Source organism: Ochotona curzoniae, unplaced genomic scaffold (assembly GCF_017591425.1).
Source record: "Ochotona curzoniae isolate NIBS_2020 unplaced genomic scaffold, NIBS_Ocur_1.0 contig_2404, whole genome shotgun sequence".
Classification (NCBI taxonomy): domain Eukaryota; kingdom Metazoa; phylum Chordata; class Mammalia; order Lagomorpha; family Ochotonidae; genus Ochotona; species Ochotona curzoniae.
Genome location: NW_024465451.1, coordinates 1,661,967 through 1,683,313, shown reverse-complemented (window position 1 = coordinate 1,683,313; position 21,347 = coordinate 1,661,967). Strand labels below are relative to the sequence as shown.

The window sequence follows — 21,347 nt, the reverse complement described above, 5'->3', positions numbered from 1 at the left end:
AACTTTTGAAGCTGAACCCTGAACTTCCTTGGAGAAATCTAAACCAGTTATTTTTGTATACATACCTACCACTAAACTTCAGCCAGGCCTTCGGTGACGCCCAGGACGAAGTTAGCAGGCATTTGGTTGAGGGGGACTTTGCTCTTTTGTTCAGAATTGTGTTTATCTACTCTTTGTGGTTTATGTGATATTTCCTACCTACTTTGCTTTTCAGTTTAAAAGCAGTAGGGGAAAAAATAACCCATCAAATACATCATGTTGTTGTTGTTGTTGTTGTTTTAATGCACACTGGAACTTTAGAAATTATTGAAAATTATTGAAATTCTACTTTTGGTTGTCTCTGTGTTTTGTCGGTCCAGGGATTGAGTTATTTCTTTGTCACAAATCAGGGTAGCAATATCAGTGGCTTGAAGGCTGTTGTTACTGCAGTCATTTGAGGCTTCAAGTACTTAGCGCTGGTAAAGAGCTTACCTATTCATGATGAAGAGCTTGAAAACCTTCCATTTTAAAGTGGATCTTTTTTCTGCAAGTGTTTATGTCTAATCCTTGGCTTTGGCAACTTAGTGAGTTTCAAATTTCTACTTAGTGCCCAAGACATTGCTTCAGAAAGAGCTTTCAGAAGGGTGTCCTGTAGATAAGACAAGGATCTGCATTCCCCTGTCCTTCAGGATGGCTTTCAGGTGGGAGTGGACAAGTCTCCCTAGAGCTCGCCGTGGAGAGCCACTGCTGCCTCATGCGTTGTCTGGGTGCTCCTTACTGGTGTTCAGGAGCTGGGCTCACGGGGTTTTCATTTGACCTCATTTTCTTTCCAGAGGGCTGTGCTAACAGTTGCTAGCAGTCTGCTGTTAGTGTAAAAAGCATCACCCCCCCCCCCCCCCGCGTCCCCCCAAGCTGTGTGCGGAGTTCCTGATGGTTGAATTGTCCTTAGGAAAGCATGGCGCAGGTAGAACTGAGACGTAACACAGAAACATGAGAGTTGGAGAACTAGACAGTGCAGGTTTTCGTGTGTGGGTTGCTTTGCCCTTAAGAGTGGTCTTAAGTGCTTCTATTCTGTAACCAACAGGAGGACTCACAAATGGCAGTGGAAGATACATCTCTGCTGCCCCTGGTGCTGAAGCCAAGTACCGCAGTGCAAGCAGCGCCTCCAGCCTCTTCAGCCCCAGCAGCACCCTCTTTTCTTCCTCCCGATTGCGGTATGGGATGTCCGACGTCATGCCCTCTGGCCGAAGCAGGCTTTTGGAAGATTTTAGAAATAACCGCTACCCCAATTTACAGCTGCGGGAGATTGCTGGGCACATCATGGAATTTTCCCAAGACCAGCATGGGTCCAGGTGAGGACTTGCCTTTGGCAGTGGAGGTAACTGAAATTTTAATGTCTTTCTTTCTGTTCCTTAAATAGATTGATGCCTGAATAAATCATCTCAATATAATCCAGTCAAAGCATGCCTCTCAGTGGGCTTCCCCTTATTTATTTCAATGGATCACCAGACAAACCAGTGTGAGTGAGACAAGAATCTTTATTAGCTGGGATCACATGCCTTAAAACACAACTTTTTGGTGTTTTGAACTAGTAGCCTGGTGTTTGTAGTTAATAAGATTACAGTAAAGGATCCAGCGCAGTAGCCTAGTGGCTAAAGTTCTCGTTTTGCATACGCTGGGATCCCATATGAGTGCCAGTTCATGTCCTGGCTGCTTCACTTCTCATCCAGCTCTCTGCTTGTGGCCTGGGAAAGCAGTAAAGAATGGCCCAAAGCCTGGGGACCCTGCACCCATGAGGGAGACCTGGAAGAAGTTCCTGGAGGATCTTTCTGTATCTGTTCCTCTCTGTAAATCTGGTTTTCCAATAAAAAATAAATTTTTTAAAAGAAGTTTTCCAGTAAAATCTGTATTTTGAATAAAAGGTACACAGAGACGTGTACAGACTTTTTGTGTTAAGCACTGTAAGGGACCTTTCCGGGCTAAGCTCTGTGGTGTAGAGTATAAAGCTGCTGCCTGCCACGGCAGTGTCCCACATGGATGTCAGTTTGAAACCAGGCTGCTTGCATGGTAAGATAGCCCAAGTGCTAGGGCCCCGCCATACACCTGGGGGACCTGGCTCAGGCTCCTGGCTTTGTGGCCACTTGAGAAATGAACCAGCAGGTGGAAGGTGTCACTCTGTCCCTCGCTCTTAACCTCACGTCACAGAGCTTGGGTGACTTCTGCTGGCTCTGCTTGCAGTGTTGGTTTCTCTACTCCCTCGGTCACTCGGAAGAGTGAGGTGGTCAGCTGCCTCTTTCAGTAACTCTTTCTTTCAAATATCTTTAGAGAAAAATATTTTGCCCTCAAAAAAGATGTTGTTCTTTTTACCAACTGGTATGCCGAGATGCTTAAGAATTGAACCATTTTACTGCTTGACTCCATGCTGTGGAGGTGAGAGACAACAGAGAGAGAAGTGGCTGTTGGAGGGGTGTGGCTTGGCCTAGGTCACACCCCTTGCTCTGACTGCTTGGGGATTTCACGGAAAGGGAGCTTGGTTCTGCGCATGAAGCATAGCGTTGGTGTCACCACCATCCTTGGTCTCCGTTGGTTTTTTAAAGATTTATGTATTTATTGGAAAGTCAGATATACAGAGAGAAGGAGAGACAGAGAGGAAGATCTCCCGTCAGATGATTCACTCCCCAAGTGAGCGCAACGGCTGATGCTATGCCGATCCGAAGCCAGGATCCAGGCGCTTCTTCCGGGTATCCCACACAAGGCTGTGGCTTTTGCTTTCCCAGGCCACAAGCAAGGAGCTGGATGGGAAGTGGAGCTGCTGGGATTAGAACCGGCACCCATATGGGATCCCCGGGGCGTTCAAGGCGAGGACTTTAGCCACTAGGCCACGTGGCCGGGCCCCTCATATTGGATCTTACAGGTCCGATTCAGAGAGAACATGGTTTCCTCAGTGTAGTCACCTGAGCTACATGAGGTTGACTGATTAGATATTATAGGAGAAAATTAATCCTGCTTTTTCTGAAGAGGAATATCGTAAAGGCTGTAAGCTCTGAGTTCAGTAGTGTGAGATCTTGCTTTGTCTTTCCTCTCTGTAGATGTACCTTTCAAATAAAAATAAATCTTAAAAAGTGTCTTTTTCTGACGCCCTGCTGCCATCCCACACTAAAATTCAACTTGATCTGTATGCCCTATATAAGGAAAAGTATATATTTTATTTCTCAGAAAGGGGGTGGGCATTAGTGTAGTGGCTGAGTTGCTGCTTTGAAAGCCCCCCTCCCTTATCTGAGAGCCTGAATCTGTACTTGGTTGCTCTCCTTCCGGTCTAGCTTCCTAGCAGTGCATCCTCGCAGGCAGTAGACGCTACCCGTGTGTGCCGCCCAGGTGACTGATGGTGATGGAGTTGCTGGTCCTTTATTTCTAGCTTTGGCCTTGCCCAGCCTTGGTTTTTGGGCCATTTGGGGAGTGAACAAACACATGAAAGATTTCTTTTTGTATTCGTGTCTCTTTCTTTAAGTAAATTAAAAAAGTAAATGTTTGCCCAACTCACATTCCCTTAATTTAGGAGATCCTTCTCCTTTTCAGAAAGTATTCCTTTGGTGATTGAAGGCATGCGCAACCTCATACCTGAAGTTTCAAAACTGACATTTCTAGAAAGCAGGTCTTCCTTCAGTGCTGAGATTGCCTGTTTCACTTTGTACTTAGGTTCATTCAGCTGAAGCTAGAACGTGCCACTGCAGCTGAGCGCCAGCTTGTTTTCAACGAAATCCTCCAGGCTGCATACCAACTAATGGTGGATGTATTCGGAAATTACGTCATTCAGAAGTTCTTCGAAGTAAGCCTTTGTTCTTTCTCTTCTTTCCAGACTATTCCAGGATGTTTCGATTTTCATGAGCTTCTTTATGAAAAGGTATTCCATTCTAGTCCTTAAAAAAAGAGTTCAATATGTAACTACCCAAACAAGGGAAGCCATTCTGTTTATTTTGAAAGTGTTTTGAGAAGTATTGTCCCTATTTAGGACTCAGCCTGTTACTACTGATTGCTCACTCTAGTTCCTTTAAATCTTTCACTTTTGGAAAGAAATAATCCATATAAGGTAATTTTAATGAGCTCTCAATGAAATGTTACTGAAAATGGGTTGAGTGAGGATTGCTAGTCAGTTTTATGTGAGCGCCACCCCCAGGATTTCTCATCATGAACTTGAGTATTGAGAATTGTTAAGTACTCCCTGAGCTGTCTCGAGGCCTTCATTGCTTATTTAACATCTGTTAATTTGAATAATCTTTCATTGTCTTTGGAAAAGATTAATAAAATCCCTTGATTAATGTCGAGATATCTGAATGTTTCAGAGAGACATAGATATTGTACCTCTCATTTTTGGCGACTACAAGTTCTGTGAGGGCGATGTGCAGTGGCTGACAGCCTTCTGGTATGGGAAGCTGGGGAAGGTCCTTGTACCTTAGTGCCTTTGCAGGGGTGTGGAGGAGATTGGGCAGGCTGGGTTACATTAAAGTCTCCTCTAGACTCATGATTTCACTTTTCAAGTGAAAATTAAAATAAAGAATGGAAAGTCCGAGTGGAATTTTAGCTATACCTCTTTATCCTACTGTCGTCTCTCCTCCCCACTTAGCTGCCTATGTAAGAGATGGATAAGATAGATGGCCAGTTCAAATACAGTATCCATGTATGCTTTGGCTTAAATCACACATAGATAAAAGAACTGCTCATCCCATGGACCTCGGTGGCTGGAAATTTCAAGATGTTCTTGTATCTTCCCCCAAACACTGTCCTCCTTCTGCCCACAAAAATAGTGCCTCTTACACATATTACTCATTTTCCATATAATTAATGGAGGATAGTTTAATTTAATTGTAGTAGTGAATTAGTGGCAACCTTGAGGAATTGCCTATTGCCTTAGTAAATACTGTTAGTGAAACTATCCCTGTTGGGTATCTAAGAAGATGTTAACATGAGAAATATTTTAATAATCAGAACTTGAGAACTGCTGGAAGAGACAAAGACTGTTGAAGCAAAAGATTTAACATTTACACTCATGTGTAGCACAGATAAAGAGGTTATGCCAGGGGTTAATGACAAATAACAAATGTTTTCCTCTCTCTGGTTGCTTTGTTTCTACCTAAGTAATGCTGCTTACCCATGTATTATATCTAGTTTGGCAGCCATGAACAGAAACTGGCTTTGGCAGAACGTATTCGAGGCCATGTCCTGTCTCTGGCACTACAGATGTATGGCTGCCGAGTTATCCAGAAAGCTCTTGAATTTATTCCCGCAGACCAGCAGGTAATTGTAAGTTTCCCCTTTAACTATTCTCTTGGTGTTTAGTGTTTTTCCATGGCACATACAGTGAACTCTGTAATGCTGTCAGCTTACAGTTTGCCTTTGGTTCTTATGGCTGTCTTTCCATGCATGGCCAGCATGAATTACATACCTAATTTTGTAAATTTATACTAGAGCAAGTGGTTCCCAGCACTCCCAGCTTTGACCAGAGCTTACGTGCAGTTTTACAGGTGTGTTTTTTGTTTGCAAAGAATTGAAACAGGTAAAATGATAGTAAGTTTTTTCTTCCATTTGAATGGAACATTCCAACATGGCCAAACTTTTGTCTAGCCCATCTTTGACTAGCCTTCACTCCTTCCCTCTTTATTCATTTTAACCCACATTTATTGAAAGAGTGCTTGTCATATGCAGTGGATGACCTGGCGTATTAACCCACAGCCCTCTGTGCCAAATACCAGATGACAAAGGTCTGATCTCTGCTGGCAGTGCATGGTCTGGCAGAAACAAACATAGAAAATGTGGTGAGCACGCAGGGAGTTCCTCACCCTGCCTAATTTCCCAGGGCAGACTGTGCAGAAGACATAGCCAAGAGGAGTTCGCCTGGGAAAGAGGGAGAGGAAGCTAAAGAGTTGTGTTGTGAGTGGGAGCTGATATAGGGATGGCCTGAAGAGACCTGTGGCTTCTGGATTAGTCCCAGCAGGTACAACCTGCCTTGTCGTAGACCGTGGGGCTCAGGCAGGGTAAGAAACCCACAGGGAGAGGCTGCTGCAGCTGCATTGGTGCTGGGTGATGCTGCCGGGCTCAGGCAGTTTGTCCTCTGATCCCTCGGCCCTTGGGCTCTGAGCTCACTCAGCCCTTCTGCCTTCAGGGGTGGCCGTTGTCTGGCAATGATGACACACTTGCCCTCACTGAGAACGAAGTTCGGTAATGAGAATCTTTGTTCTGGACTCAAGTTCTGAGTCGGACGGGCCACCCACCCACCTCTGCTGCAATCCGGATTGCCCCGCTGGTGGAGGTGATGGCAGTTGCAGGCTGAGTGAGTCCGGAGTCCTGAAGGGCCCGAGTTTTCTAGGAAGCATGTCAAGATGCTGTTGTGAAGGCAGAGGGAAGGTTGGCCTTTCCTTCATTCAGTGCTGACTGAAGCTCTAGAGGCGCTGCAAGCATCTGAAAGTGCGGTTAGAGAGTAGTTAACAAGCAGGTGTCAAGCTAGTTTCAGTTGTTTCATTACCAGTTTTAATATTTTCTTGGGATGTTTCATTGGTGATTGACAAATTCTCAGGTCAATTTTCTTTTCTTTAATTTTTTTTTTTTTGGTACCTGGAAGTATTTCCTCTTTGTTGGTTGTCATGCCCATTGCTGAAGGAAAGCAGAGAGAAGCGTATCTGTTGTATCTTTCCCTTCTTTGCCTTCTGCCATGAATGTAGTCAATTCTTGATTTTATCTCCACTTCTCCAGATTGCAGTTTTAATCTCCCTTTCCTTTTCCCCTGAGCTACTGTTCCTGCCTGTCTTCAGATCCCTCCCAACCATCGTGTTTCACTTACGCTGACTCATTCTAGAGCTGAATGACTCTTAGATAGATGTTTGCTGCTTAGGCGACTTTACCTCATCTCCTACTAATTGTTAACATCTTTTGGATCGAGAAAATTTTAAGTGATTAGGCCTCACCTTTAATTTAGAAACTTTCCCTTTCTTTTATATCTTTTATATCAGAACATCACTCTGTGTCTGTCATTCTGTATTTAGAGTAAGTTATTGCCTTCTTGCATTTCATTAATTCCTTTGGAAACTTTTCCTTGAATGTCTGGGTTTTTTGTTTTTGTTTTTTTGTTTTGTTTTCGTAGCTGTTGTCTTAGTTGATTTGATATATTCAACATCTCGGAGCTTAAAACTTTGCATTTATTAATGACACTTCTGGCTTGCTTATGTTTTCAGTTGCTCACTGATTTGAGGAAGTGCTTGCAGCTACTGTTTCACTCCTCAATGTTCTTAGTGAAGCAGGGCAGCCCAGGGCTAAAGCTCATAACCAGGAATATCATGCATTTGAGAAAACAAAGAATTTGGGTAACAGGTGTCAGGGTACAGCCATGGTACAGGCCTTCAAACTCCAGGCAGCTGAGCCCATGGGTCATGAACTTTGAAGATGAATTCTGGCTCAGTGTCTACATTTGTATCTGCATCATTCACCTCATTCTTCACAGAGACACACTAGCACTCATATACAACTTTTGATTAACTGAGAAACCCTGTCCTGTGGAATTTACACATACTATTGCCTGGTAGAAAGTTCACATATAGTGGAGTCATTGGTTGGGCTAGAATTCAGATTCTTCAAGTTTTCTACCTATAGTTCCGTATGCATTGCTTAACCGCTTTCAACCTCGGTTCTTCCATAGATAAGGTAGGAGGAGTGCTGGATAATGTATTTTTTGTTACTGTTTTACTGAAATATACTGGTTTACCATATAATAAAGCCAGATTGTTTGGGTTTCGTCCCAGCACTCTTGCTGTGTCATTTGAAGCAAGTCTTGCAATGTGTGCCTTAATTTTCCCATCTGTAAGAGTGTCAAATAGATTTGGTTGTTTGGACAAGTCAGTAGATTAAGATGAGTTAAGCACCTAGAGATATGCACACCAGAGATTTATGATAGATTAGCCACTATCATGATTAACGGTTATTCATTTTGTAGGATTATATTATCAAATTTGTTGAAAAGTGTGAAATTGTGTATAACAGAATGATTTATATGTGCATGTAAAAACTCATTATGATGTCTTCTCCAAGTTATAGATCTTATGGGTACTGGTCACTATTAGAGTAAATTTGTTGTAAACTTTATTGTATAGTCGGTTTTCCTAACAGTGAAAAATTTGTTGCCATGCTGTCCTAGTGCCACATTTGAGTTATTCCGCATTCGTTGTCACAGACTCTCAGTTCAGTGCTTTCATGTTTTGAAAGGAGAATAATGCTTGTCCAGGTGTTTGCTTGCTGTGATTCTGGTGTTGCTTTCTTTCCTTGTCTCCAATAGAATGAGATGGTTCGTGAATTAGATGGCCATGTCCTGAAGTGTGTGAAAGACCAGAATGGGAATCACGTGGTTCAGAAATGCATAGAATGTGTGCAGCCCCAATCCTTACAGTTTATCATCGATGCTTTTAAAGGACAGGTAAGTTATTTAGGAAAGAAATACCAAGCAACAGATTGTTGAGTGTTTCTGTCATGAGCCGAGAAAAGCACATGTTGCCCCTGTGAAGAGGAGCAGTGCTTTGTAGTGCTGTTGGGCACCCAAGTTCTTGTTTAAGTTTCTGCAAGAGTGCAGGTGATGCTGATGCACTACTCCATCGGCAATGCAGCCGATTCCTGTGGAGTAACATAGTGTTAGCAGGGTTGTTGAGAGAAATCTCATATTTGAAAAATGAGTTTTTCTTTTTTTTTTTTTTTTAATGATTTTATTTATTTTTATTGGAAAATCAGATATACAGAGAGGAGGAGAGACAGAGAGAAAGATCTTCCGTCCGATGATTCACTCCTCAAGTGACTGCAACGGCCAGTGCTGTGCCGATCCGGAGCCAGGATCCAGGAACTTATTCCAGGTCTCCCACGCGGGTGCAGGGTCCTAAGGCTTTGGGCCATCCTCCACTGCTTTCTCAGGCCACAAGCAGGGAGCTGGATGGGAAGTGGAGCTGCTGGGATTAGAATCAGCACCCATATAGGATCCTGGTGCGTTCAAGGTGAGGACTTTAGCCACTAGGCCACGCCACCAGAATTTTTTCTGGGCCCGGTGCGGTGGCGCAGTGGTTAAGGTCCTTGCCTTGCACGCCCGGGGTCCCACATGGACACCAGTTCTAATCCCGGCGGCAGCCCCGCTTCCCTTCCAGCTCCCTGCCTGTGGCCCAGGAAAGCAGTCAAGGACAGCCCAAAGCTTTGGGACCCTGCCACCCGCATGGGAGACCCGGAAGAGGCTCTTGGCATCGGATCGGCGTAGCATTGGCTGTTGCACTCACTTGGGGAGTGAATCATCGGGTGGAAGATCTCCCTCTCTGTCTCTCCTCTCTGTATATCCGCCTTTCAATAAAAATAATAAAATCTTTTTTAAAAAATGAATTTTTCTTTTTGGCTAAGTATCAGATAAAGCGACAAAGCTCTTCCATCCACTGGTTCATTCCTTCAGTTCCCTTAGCAGCCAAGATTACCCAAGTGCAAAGCTGGGGGCTGGGAACTGTGTCCTGTTCCCTGTGGGTGACAGGGACCTAAGTACTTGGATCATCGTCTGTTGCCTCCCAAGTTGCCAAAGGGTTGAGTGCCAGGTGTTAGAGTAACATTCTGGTACAATACGCCGGCATTGCATGTCTGGATTCTACGCTCCACAGAATTTGATCCCTTTTCCTGATATTTAATGGTCTATTGCTTTTTAAAAGTAGGGTCACTAACAGAACTAGTCTTGAAGGTTACAGGCAGGGGGCTGTATGGGAAGTGGGGCTGCTGTGATTAAAACCAGCACCCATATGGGATCTTGGTGCATGCAAAATGAGGACTGCTAGGCTACCGTGCTGGGCCCAACAAGTACATTTTGAAGCGCTGCAATATATGTTGCTCAGCCTGTACTGAAACAATATTTAGTTTCTAGGTTTAGAATTTTCTCAGTTACTCTTAACCATGACTAATGGCATTGTTAACAACTCGAGGTATTAACAACTTTTGTTAGTGGAAAAAAAGTCAATATGTTTAAGATCTTATGATGCTCAAAATGTACAACATAAGAAGGTAAAATGAAAATAAGCAAAAACAAACCAAAAAAAAAAAAGGGTAAAATAATTAAGCCACTGAACAGACTCCTTTTCAAGATGAAATTATCGAAAGATTTTTATGTGGAAGTAGCAACTCTATAATAGATAGTGGAGCCCAGTGCAATGGGTCACTTGGCTAATTCTCCCTTTAAAACTGCCAGGGTCCCATGTAGACAACAGTTTGTGTTCTGGCTGCTCTGCTTCCCATCTAGTTCCCTGCTTGTGGCCTGGAGAGCAGTGGAGGATGGCCCAAAGCTTTGAGACTAGTCTATGCCCATGTGGAGACCCAGATAGAAACTTGGCCTCAAACTTCGGATCGGTTCAGCTCTGGTCTCTGTGGCCATTTGAGGCAAACAGAAGATCTTTCTCTCTCTCCTATTCTACCTTTCCAATAGAAATAAATCTTTCAAGCCATCACAAAAAAATAATACTAACAAAAGGTTAATAATTAGAATTATTAAAAAAAACTGTAATCAAAGAGAATAATGCAAAAATAGGTCCAAAATGTGAATCAGCATTTCACAGGAAAAGCACCCAGATTGCCAGTAGATGTTTGGAAAAATCTGCAATCCTGTATTAATGAGGAGAATGGAAAATGAGGCCCAAATGATTGACCGTTTTCCATCCATCAGTTGCCGTGTGCTTCAGGAGGAACGTGGGTTCTAACACATTTTTGGCACTGTCACATTGACAGATAATTTGGTATCATCTCTCAGATATCAACAGTTAAAATATTGGTGATCCAGCACTGCAGGCCTTTGTTACACCTGATGAAAACCTCCAGATGCGCACTGTGAGAGCTGTGTACACATATTTGAAGCAGCATTGTTTCTCTCGAAGATGAAGACAGTGCATAAGACATTGCATAATTTTTCAGGAAGGGGCTGGTTATTTGAAAATAAATAAATCTCACATACCTAGCCAGCAGTATGTGTGCGTAAACCAATGGATTTCCCACAGCTGAATGTTGGAAACATAATGTTGGGTGATATAAATCAAGTTGTTGCAGACTTTGAATGTGTAGCATTTCTGTGAATCAAAATGCAAGCAGAACCATGCTTTCAAACCCCGTTGTATGGTTAACATATATGAAATCATATATAAACCGCTTTAGCCTAGTGATTGCCACCGAGTAAGCTATGTTGTTACCCTTAAAAGATTTATTTATTTGAAAGGCTGAGTTAGACACAGAGATACATATACACCTGGGTCTTGCTGGGCCAGTCCAAAACTAGGAGCCGGGAGCTTCTTCCAGGTCTCCCACACGGATGCAGAGACCCAACCACATAGGCCATCTGCTTTCGCAGGCACCTTAGCAGGGAGCTGGAGTGGAAGTGGAAGAGACAGGATTTGAACCAGCACCCACATGAAATGCTGGTGTAACAGGTGGCATCTTAACTTGATGCACGATAGTGAAGGGCTGTTATTATGCTCTTTTTTTATCATTAATTCCTTGATTACAGATGTGAGGTACACATCACCCATGTAGGAAGGTAGAATTACAGTTAGGTAGTCTGGATTTAAAACCCTGTGATTTTCTGTTGCTCCAAACCCAACAGAGAATGAGGTGTTTTTTGTTTGTTTGTTTTGTTTTACTGCCGAAACTCTCCAGTTAAATTGAAAGCATTACATGTAGATGGTATGGTTCTGTAAAACACTCTGGATTTCATCCCATCCCTTCCTTTTTGTGTTTGTAGCCTCTAGAGAGGCTGTCAGTTGACGCTCGTAACTGAACCACAAAGTGAAATTTACATGATCTTGCATAAATCTGTTTTCTTGTAAGCCTCTTGAAAAAACCCCGCTTAGCCCTGAATTTACACAAATGTACAAATTCCCAAACTAATAGGTTTATTTACACATGGTCCACATCCCTTATTTGTAAGAAGTATCAGTATGTCTGTAAGAATGAGTGGAACAATACTGAGGTACTGAAAATGGCACTTGTCATTTTAAGCATCTCTGTCTGCCCTAGGTGTTTGCTTTGTCCACACATCCTTATGGCTGCCGAGTGATTCAGAGAATCCTGGAGCATTGTCTCCCTGACCAGACGCTCCCTATCCTGGAGGAGCTGCACCAGCACACGGAGCAGCTTGTGCAGGTACGAGATCCAGCATCCGAATCGCAAACACTGTAGGCTCGTGCAGACCTAGAGCTTGTGTTCTGTCAGCTTAATGTGCTGAACTGACCGTAGCAGTCTGGTGTGTGTTTTCTGAGTGTAAGTAATGAATATATTCCTGGCACTGGTTTCAGAATTTGATCATGGGCCTGCTGTGTCACCTTTGGCAGGCCCACCATTGAGTCTCAGACCTCGATTTTGCATTGGGTGGATTTCTTTCTGGCTTTGATAATTCCTTTGCCTCTCCCAATGACTTGTGGGACATCAATGTTTCCCATTTCTCTGTTGTAGCTTGGTAAAGTAGACCATTTGTATGAAGAACTCAACTTGGATATTTAGGACTAAATTTATAGAGAAATATTCAGTTGTTTAACAGTAGTGTGCACCTGTTTTATGCTAGGGAAAATTGTTACTGCCTGTCTGTGTGTTCATTATGTATTCAGATAAGCCATCCTGTGTGCAGTGAGGGGAGGTGTTGATGAGATGTACACACTCAGGTAACCAGCAGGCTGGCTTTTACATAAATTTTTGTTTCTATTGCTGCTTCTCAAAAAGGATCAATATGGAAATTATGTAATCCAACATGTATTGGAGCATGGTCGTCCAGAGGATAAAAGCAAAATTGTAGCAGAAATCCGAGGCAACGTACTTGTGTTGAGTCAACACAAATTTGCAAGGTAAGCCCTGTGATTGCATGGTCATTTCCCAGAAAGGATGAAGTAGTACTTTTAACTCTTGAAGAGAAAGAATGAGTTACCACTTTTTAAAATATTTTTTTTTAATATGTATTTTATTTTTATTGGAAAGTCAGATATACAGAGAGGAGGAGAGACAGAGAGGAAGATCTTCTGTCTGTTGATTTACTCCCCAGGTGGCTTCAGTGGCTGGAGTGAGCCAATCTGAAGCCAGGATCCCGGTACCTCTTCCTGGTCTCCCACACAGGTGCAGGGTGCCAAGGCTTTGGGCCGTCCTCCACTGCTTTTCCAGGCCACAAGCAGGGAGCTGGATGGGAAGTGGGGCCGCCAGGATTAGAAACTAGTACTCATATGGGATCCTGGAGCATTCAAGGCGAGGACTTTAGCCTTTAGGCTACTGTGCCAGGCCCTAATGTTTCTTTTTTTCAGAAGATATGTAATTTGAAAATACTTCAGTGGTTTTCTGTTTCCCCCCCTTGAGTTAGCCATCTTGACACTTGTTTGGACTTAGGAAATTTTTTTACTTGGGTTCATCTTCATTTTCTGAAACAAAGCCAGATCACCCTATTTATGTTTACTTGTTTTATGTTTTTGAAAGGCAGAGAGAGTGAGAGAGAAATAAGTGATCTCTACCCATTGCCGCCCCATCCCAAACCAGATGGATGCCAGGAGGCTAGAATTCCAGCTAGTCTCCCACATGCGCATCAGGGACCCAGGCACTGGAGGTGTCATTTGCTGCTTTCCAGGTTGTGCGTTAGCAGGCAGCTTGGATGTGGCATGGAGTTGGACCTCAGACTCGGGCAGTGAGTCATGGGATGTGCGTGTCCCGGGTGCTATCCTGACTGCGATGCCAGTGCTCACTCCTACATTCTCTTTTCCAGCTCCAAAATGCCAACCTTAAAAGAAGCTTCAATTCCCAGCCCTCATCATCAAGTTTTTCTTCTGCCGGGTATTAGACTCGGCTCCAAGCACAAACACAGATCATATGTTTTGTTCTTGCATGTTACACAACTCATTCCCACTCAGCTCTAAAAGCACAATGTTGTCTTTTCAAATAAGCGCTAGTAAGTGAGCCCTTCTTGGGTGGTAAGCACCCATCAACATGGCAGCATATAATTTATCCAACCTCTGCAGTTCTTGTGGATCACAGAAAACCTTGGCTGGAACGGACACACACACACTTTCCCACAGTGTTAGATTCAGGGTGTGATTATAAACGCTGACCTTCCTTGATGCCTGCCTGTCCTGTATACTCTTAAGAGAATGTGGTGGTTAACCAAGCTCTGTGGTCCTGACCTGGATGTTCCTTCATTGAGTTAATGGAGGAGCCCCCAGGAAGCGCTCAGCCTGCTGTTGGCCAGCTAGACACAGACCTGGGTGAGACTTGGTCCTGGGTCCTGGCTCCCAGAGCTCACAGAGGTAAAGAGAGGAGGATTGATTTTGCTGGGTGTTTACAAGAAAACCAGTGCTGGTAAGGAACCAGTCCTGGTTGACCTAGTGAGTTAAGCAGCTTCTGCCTGCCATGCCAGCATCCTAGAAAGACCCTGGTTCAAGTCCTGCTATCTCGCTTCTGAACCAGCTCCAGGAGTTTGAGCCCTGCACCCAAATAGCATACCTGCAAGAAGCTCCTGCATCCTGGTTTCAGTCTGGCCCAGCCACAGCCATTGCACCCTTTTGGGAAGTAGACCAGAGGATGTAAAATTCATGTTCTCACTTTCTCTCTCTCTCTGTCCACACACACACACAGATCCTCTTTTCCTCCTTCTGTATAACTCTGCCTTTCAAATAAATAATAATGAATCTTAAGAAAATACAGTCTCATGACACTTGTGTCAAATGTCTTTTACTTCCTCCAATCTTGTTTCTCTCGTCTGTTTTGAGGGGTCCCCTTTTCTCAAGGAATTAGATGCCACAGGTGTCAAAGGCAGAGGGTATAAATGAAGCCAGCCAACATCTGAGATAAATTTTCACAAATGCCAGATCCGTCATGCTGCTAGGAACCCTGAGAGCGAAGGCATTGGTTAGGTAAGAGAACCCAGTAGGCTGCCCTCGTCTAAGACCTGTGCTTGGCTGTGTCATTCCAGCAATGTTGTCGAGAAGTGTGTCACTCACGCCTCACGAACAGAGCGTGCTGTGCTCATTGACGAGGTGTGCACCATGAACGACGGTCCCCACAGTGCCTTATACACCATGATGAAGGACCAGTATGCCAACTATGTGGTCCAGAAGATGATCGATGTGGCAGAGCCCGGCCAGAGGAAGATTGTCATGCACAAGGTAGGCCAAGGTGGGTGGGGTCGCTGCCTGAGAGAGAGTGCACAGGCTCTGGGTTCCTCTGTAATGCCTGAAGGAGGACACATGTGCGCATTACTGCTCTTTGAGGAACGTGTCCCCAGTGTGTTCCTCGTACCTCATGTTATGTCATGTGGTCACCACCCCTCTCCATTGCTGACATACTCATCTGAAGCTCAGTTTTGGCCCAGTATTTCCCTCTGTAGTCTTGAGGAGGTCTGCTTTGCAGTCGAATAAATTGACCTATTTGTCCCTTCTTAGTCATTCATTTCACTTTCAGTGGTGCCTTAACCCACAGCCCTCCATGCAAGACACCAGTGCCTCAGAGGTGACTAAGGTCTGATCTCTGCTGGCAGTGCGTGGTCTGGCAGAAACAATCATAGAAAATGTGGTGAGCACGCAGGGAGTTCCTCACCCTGCCTAGTTCCCCAGGGCAGACTGTGCAGAAGACATAGCCAAGAGGAGTTCGCCTGGGAAAGAGGGAGAGGAAGCTAAAGAGTTGTGTTGTGAGTGGGAGCTGATATAGGGATGGCCTGAAGAGACCTGTGGCTTCTGGATTAGTCCCAGCAGGTACAACCTGCCTTGTCGTAGACCGTGGGGCTCAGGCAGGGTAAGAAACCCACAGGGAGAGGCTGCTGCAGCTGCATTGGTGCTGGGTGATGCTGCCGGGCTCAGGCAGTTTGTCCTCTGATCCCTCGGCCCTTGGGCTCTGAGCTCACTCAGCCCTTCTGCCTTCAGGGGTGGCCGTTGTCTGGCAATGATGACACACTTGCCCTCACTGAGAACGAAGTTCGGTAATGAGAATCTTTGTTCTGGACTCAAGTTCTGAGTCGGACGGGCCACCCACCCACCTCTGCTGCAATCCGGATTGCCCCGCTGGTGGAGGTGATGGCAGTTGCAGGCTGAGTGAGTCCAGAGTCCTGAAGGGCCCAAGTTTTCTAGGAAGCATGTCAAGATGCTGTTGTGAAGGCAGAGGTTGGGGACACGGGAGTACATTTATGCAGAAGTATTTCCTGACACTGGGAATTAGGGAGGGATTGGGGGTGGTCGTTGCTAGGATTTAGCCAGGTGCCTTGTAGGTGAATACAGAGAAGCTTCCTAAGGGGCTAGTATTTGAATAAAAGTCCTGTATCTTTCCAACGAGAGGGTAATATGGTGATTGAAGACATGTTGAGTAGGCAAGGGCTGTGGTGAGACAACGCCATCTGGGTGTCAGGTCTTGGCCGGTCATGGGACAGTGTAATGCCAAGGAGGGAAGGAAGTCAGGAGAGTCGATGGGAAGCTGCTGTAAGAGTTAGGTCAGCAGCTGGTATGCTTTGGGCTGGGAGAGGAGTCAGTTGCAGGGCCTGGCATCAGAGTGTAGCTGGAGGTGAACTGAGCGAGCTAGGAGGGGAAGAGTCCTAGAGATCCCTCGATAGACTCTGGCTCTTGCTTCGAAAGTGTGATGTAATCTTAGCAGAAAAAAGACACCAGGAAGGGAGCAGGTTGTTAAACCCCATGAAGAAATGGAGTTCCGCAGCACTGTGGGTGGTGGTGTGACTGTGCAGAGTTTTGTTCTTGGTTCATTGTAGAGGTTAAGGGAGAGGGGAATGCGCTTAGTTCCCTTCTTGTCTGAAGGGGGAGCTGACACAGTCTAGAGGAGCATTAGCCTTATACTCCGTCTTATATACTTCAAATTAAAAGCATAGCTTTCTAGCTTTATTTTTTTACAGATGAGTCTCTGGAAATTAGATTCACATAGCTCACAGTCTCAGGCTCTTTGGTGGGGATGATCTCCATAGCGCCTGCGTCCTGTGTGGGTACAGAGGAGGGCAGGCGGAGGCACCAGGAGCTCTCTGGAGAACTGGCACAGATGGATTGTCGGGATGCACAGTGTTTTCCTGAGGGATGTGGATCGGGGCAGGAGGGTGGAAACAAGCTGTTGCTATGGGCTAGGGCTTAGACTGGACAGGGTACAACTAGAGACGCAGTCAGTATGTGCTGTGAGAGCCCCCATGGGGAGAAAAGCTGTGGCTTAGTAGCCAGTTAGGCTTTCAAAAGCTGTGCCAGGGCTTGGCATAGTAATCTAGCAACTAAAATTCTCACCTTACATACAATGGTTCTAATCCTGGCAGCCCTGCTTCCCATCCAGCTCCCTGCTTGTGGCCTGGGAAAGCAGTGGAGGACAGCCTAAAGCCTTGGGACCCTTTGGAGACTTAATTCTGGCCTTTGTGGCCACTTGGAAGTGAATCAGCAGATGGAAGATCTTCCTCTCCTTTCTCTGTATAATAAAAATAAATACTTTCCAATAAAAATAAATATTTTTAAAAAATACTGTGCCAGGGCCCGGTGTGATGGCGCAGTGGTTAAGGTCCTTGCCTTGCACGCCCAGGGTCCCATATGGGCGCTGGTTCTAATCCCGGCGGCGGCCCCACTTCCCGTCCAGCTCCCTGCCTGTGGCCCAGGGAAGCAGTCGAGGACGGCCCAAAGCTTTGGGACCCTGCACCCGCGTGGGAGACCCGGAAGAGGCTCCTGGCATCAGATCAGCATAGCATCGGCTGTTGCACTCACTTGGGGAGTGAATCATCGGACGGAAGATCTTCCTCTCTGTCTCTCCTCTCTGTGTATCCGCCTTTCCAATAAAAATAAAATAAATCTTTTTAAAAAAAATACTGTGCCAGCCTTTGTTAGCCATCTGATCTTGGCTGAGTGGTTGGCCTTTCTGTCTTTATCAGTAAAATGAGGATAGTCTCGGGCTCATCATTTCTATCATTATTGATGTTTAGTGATCCACTGTTCATTGGTCAGCTGACACCATCAGGATTTGTGGAACATGGAAATATTGCAGCTGTGGGCAGAGGGCATCATCCACACTCTGGGCCATCACCGGAGCTGCCCTGCCATCCTGTGTTAGCGCCCTGGGTGCTTCTTGTGTGGTGATGAGTTGTTGATCAGCAGTTAGGGCCTTTGGTGAAGAGGTGTCACTTTGGGCTGTTCAGGTATTGTGTGGGCCAGTGTAATAGCAATTGTGCTTCCTCTCCAGATCCGGCCCCACATCGCAACCCTTCGCAAGTACACCTATGGCAAGCACATCCTGGCCAAACTGGAGAAGTACTACATGAAGAACGGCGTTGACTTGGGGCCCATCTGTGGCCCGCCTAATGGTATTATCTGAGGCAAGGTACTCCTCTCTCCCATTCCCGCTGACCTCACTGGCCCATTAGCACATCCAACCAGCAACCGAGAGTATTCTAGAATAGAATCTGATGTGGGTGGACGGTTGCTCCAGGATTGCTCCCTCCTCCAAAAAGGAATCAAATCCACAAGTGGAAAAGCCTTTGTAAATTTAATTTTATTACACATAACATGTACTAATTATTTTTTTTAATTGACTGATTGCCCTGCTGTTTTACTGGTGTATAGGGTACTTGTACATAGGTAACTGGTGTACATGGAGGCCCCCTCTTTTGTTCAATGTTGTATCTATATTCCCTGTGTGGAATCTTTCAGGGTGATTAGTTTAACAAAAAAGTTTAAAAAAAAAAAAAGAAAAAATTTTTAACTCATTTGCCTTACTGGCAAGTTTTGCAAATAGCTCTTACCCACCTCCTCATTTTAGTAAAAAAAAAAAAAAAAAACAGACAAAAAAAAAACAAAAACAAAAAACTTGACAAGTTTGAATTTTAGTTACATGATCCCAAACTGGCATTTAGCACTGTTTATAAAAATATACATATCTATACATACATATATAAATATATATATAGCAGAGAGCGTTTCGGAGTTGCTAAAGCCTGAGTTGATGACATGAGTTTCGGGAGCTTCTGGAAACAGCTTTGTTGGAGAGACGTGCTGCAGGAGGTGCGGTGTGTGTTGTGAGGGGAGGCGGGCACCCAGGGGCCCTCAGCGGCCGGCCGGCTGATGGCTTACTGCCTACTGGGTTTTTTTTCTGTTAACACTGAAAGGCAAAATCTGATTATTTAGCATGAGAAAAAAAAAATCCACCTCTGCTTTTGGTCTTGCTTCTATAAATATATAGTGTATACTTGGTGTAGACTTTGCATATATACAGATTTGTAGTATTTTCTTGTTTTGATGTCTAATCTGTATCTATAATGTACCCTAGTAGTCGGACATACTTTTGATTGTACAATTGTACATTTGTATACCTGTAATGTAAATGTGGAGAAGTTTCAATCAACATAAACACGTTTTTTGGTAAGAAAAGAGAATTAGCCAGCCCTGTGCATCTGGTGTATATTCATACCTTTTATGGTCGTAGCATACAGTGTTGTATATTGTAAATTGTAATTTCAACCAGAAGTAAATTTTTTTTTTCTTTTGAAGGAATAAATGTTCTTTATACAGCCTAGTCAATGTTTTAAAAAAAAAAGAGCTTGGTTTTATTTGTCAGCTAGTCAGTAGAGAGATCCTTTCTAAATGTTATTCGAGATCAATTTAGTTCACATTAGTGTTTTTTTTTACCCTGGAAAAGTAATGTTTTGTTTATTTTGTGACAGTCAGAAGGACGTGCAGAAGTTGAGCCCCTCCCCAGCTTTCCTTACAATCAGAGCCCCTCCTGCCTTGTAAAGTGTGAATTGCCTTCCCTTTTTTGTACAGAAGATGAACTGTATTTTGCATTTTGTCTACTTGTAAGTGAATGTAACATACTGTCAATTTTCCTTGTTTGAATATAGAATTGTAACACTACACGGTGTACATTTCCAGAGCCTTGTGTATATTTCCAATGAACTTTTTTGCAAGCACACTTGTAACCATATGTGTATAATTAACAAACCTGTGTATGCTTATGCCTGGGCAACTATTTTTTGTAACTCTTGTGTAGATTGTCTCTAAACAACGTGTGATCTTTATTTTGAAAAATACAGAACTTTGGAATCTGGTCTGTGTTGGGTTTTAGTTCGGCTCGGGGCCCTGAGCAGCTCTTTGCCGCCTGTGCCTTTTCTTCCTGCTTGTTTTGGGAGGAGCAGGTCACTGACTCCTCTAACGGGTGGAAACACCCCCCTGACCTCACTCTCCAAGGCTTTCTGGAAAACCAAGGGAGCCAGAACCCCAGTCAGTGCTCTGTCCATGCCATGCACAGCCTTCCTTCCCCTCCATCACAAGCCTGGACCCCCGCTGCACCCCACCATCAGCCCAGGAATGTTTGGGAGTAAGTTGAAGCTCTGGAGGGTAAGAGCTGGGAATCCTGTGGCTTTGTGTATTTACCAGCTATAGCCACATGAGGGTGCTGCTGCTCGAAGTAACCTTTATGGTCAGACTAGTGTAACTCCCTGGCACTAGAGGCCTGGAGATCTGGCATGTGCCCTGATCCTAAACCCTCCCCATCACCGCTCTCCAGACTGCCCAAAGCATAATGGTAGATCCTCAAGGCTGGGGATGAAGGGCATGGTCACCCATCCAGCTCACAGATCCCCACTTTCCCTTAAATGTGACCTTACAAATTCTGAGCCCAAATTTTCACAACTGCACATGAGCCCCCGCCTCTTTCCAGGGCCACATGCCTGACTCAGCAACCAAGCCCTCCCACAGCACGCACCTGCTGTGGCTCCTGCTTCCAGCTGCACCTGGCCCTGTGTGTCCTTTATGAGTCATCCGCTCTCTTCCCCCTTTCTTCACTTGAAAAGTGGGATTGTAACAGGTCTGCTTCAGTGGATACCTTGACACAGGGCTGGGCACACAGGAAGTCACAAGTAGGACTTCTTAATATCCCGTTCATCTCCACTGGCCCAGGGCGCTGCTGGTCTTCCCAAGATGCTCATGAGTGACTTAAGTACCCTCCAGACTTGTGCTCCCTGGGTGTGGGTGTGGACCAGTTGAAGTACTACTGCATCTGCGCCGTGGCCCCGTGCCCCTGCATCCTGGTATTTCATCCTCACCTGGGCCTCTCACGCTGACTTGGGCTTACTGTGCACTGTGGATATTGTCAGAAGGATAGAAGGTGACTTTTTTTTTTTTTTGGAAGATTTTTTTTTTCCCAGCAGAGTGGAGAGAGATCTGCTGGTTCACTCCCCAAATGGCCTCAGTGGCTAGAGCGGAGCTTCACCCAGAAGCTGCTTCTGGGTCTCCCAGGTTGCGTGCAGGGACTCAGGGACTTGGGCCATCCTGTACTGCTTTCCCAGGTCACAAGCCAGGAGCTCAGGAAGTGGAACAGCCAGGACACAAACTGGTGCCCATATGGGATCCAGT

At 45.0% G+C, this 21,347-nt stretch overlaps 1 protein-coding gene and 2 non-coding genes across 19 annotated transcripts in view; all 3 read left to right on the top strand.

The window, feature by feature from the left end:
- PUM1 (pumilio RNA binding family member 1) overlaps positions 1-20,040 on the top strand; it is a 109,946-nt gene extending 89,906 nt beyond the window's left edge. For 11 of the 17 annotated variants that reach the window (XM_040974082.1, XM_040974078.1, XM_040974089.1 and 8 more), the window contains 8 exons: positions 1,064-1,331; positions 3,676-3,805; positions 5,143-5,277; positions 8,297-8,434; positions 12,028-12,153; positions 12,727-12,848; positions 14,951-15,143; positions 18,181-20,040. In XM_040974082.1, the coding sequence (XP_040830016.1) occupies positions 1,064-1,331; positions 3,676-3,805; positions 5,143-5,277; positions 8,297-8,434; positions 12,028-12,153; positions 12,727-12,848; positions 14,951-15,143; positions 18,181-18,312 (1,244 nt within the window). In that variant the 3' untranslated portion in view covers positions 18,313-20,040. The remainder of the gene's footprint in view (positions 1-1,063; positions 1,332-3,675; positions 3,806-5,142; positions 5,278-8,296; positions 8,435-12,027; positions 12,154-12,726; positions 12,849-14,950; positions 15,144-18,180) is intronic. The other 6 variants (XM_040974079.1, XM_040974092.1, XM_040974085.1 and 3 more) reach the window with 1 other exon arrangement.
- LOC121152430 lies at positions 6,149-6,233 on the top strand. The gene has a single exon (XR_005883268.1). It is a non-coding gene; the product is annotated as a small nucleolar RNA SNORD103/SNORD85 (small nucleolar RNA).
- LOC121152429 lies at positions 15,909-15,993 on the top strand. Its single transcript, XR_005883267.1, has one exon. It is a non-coding gene; the product is annotated as a small nucleolar RNA SNORD103/SNORD85 (small nucleolar RNA).
- Positions 20,041-21,347: the final 1,307 nt, after the last annotated feature.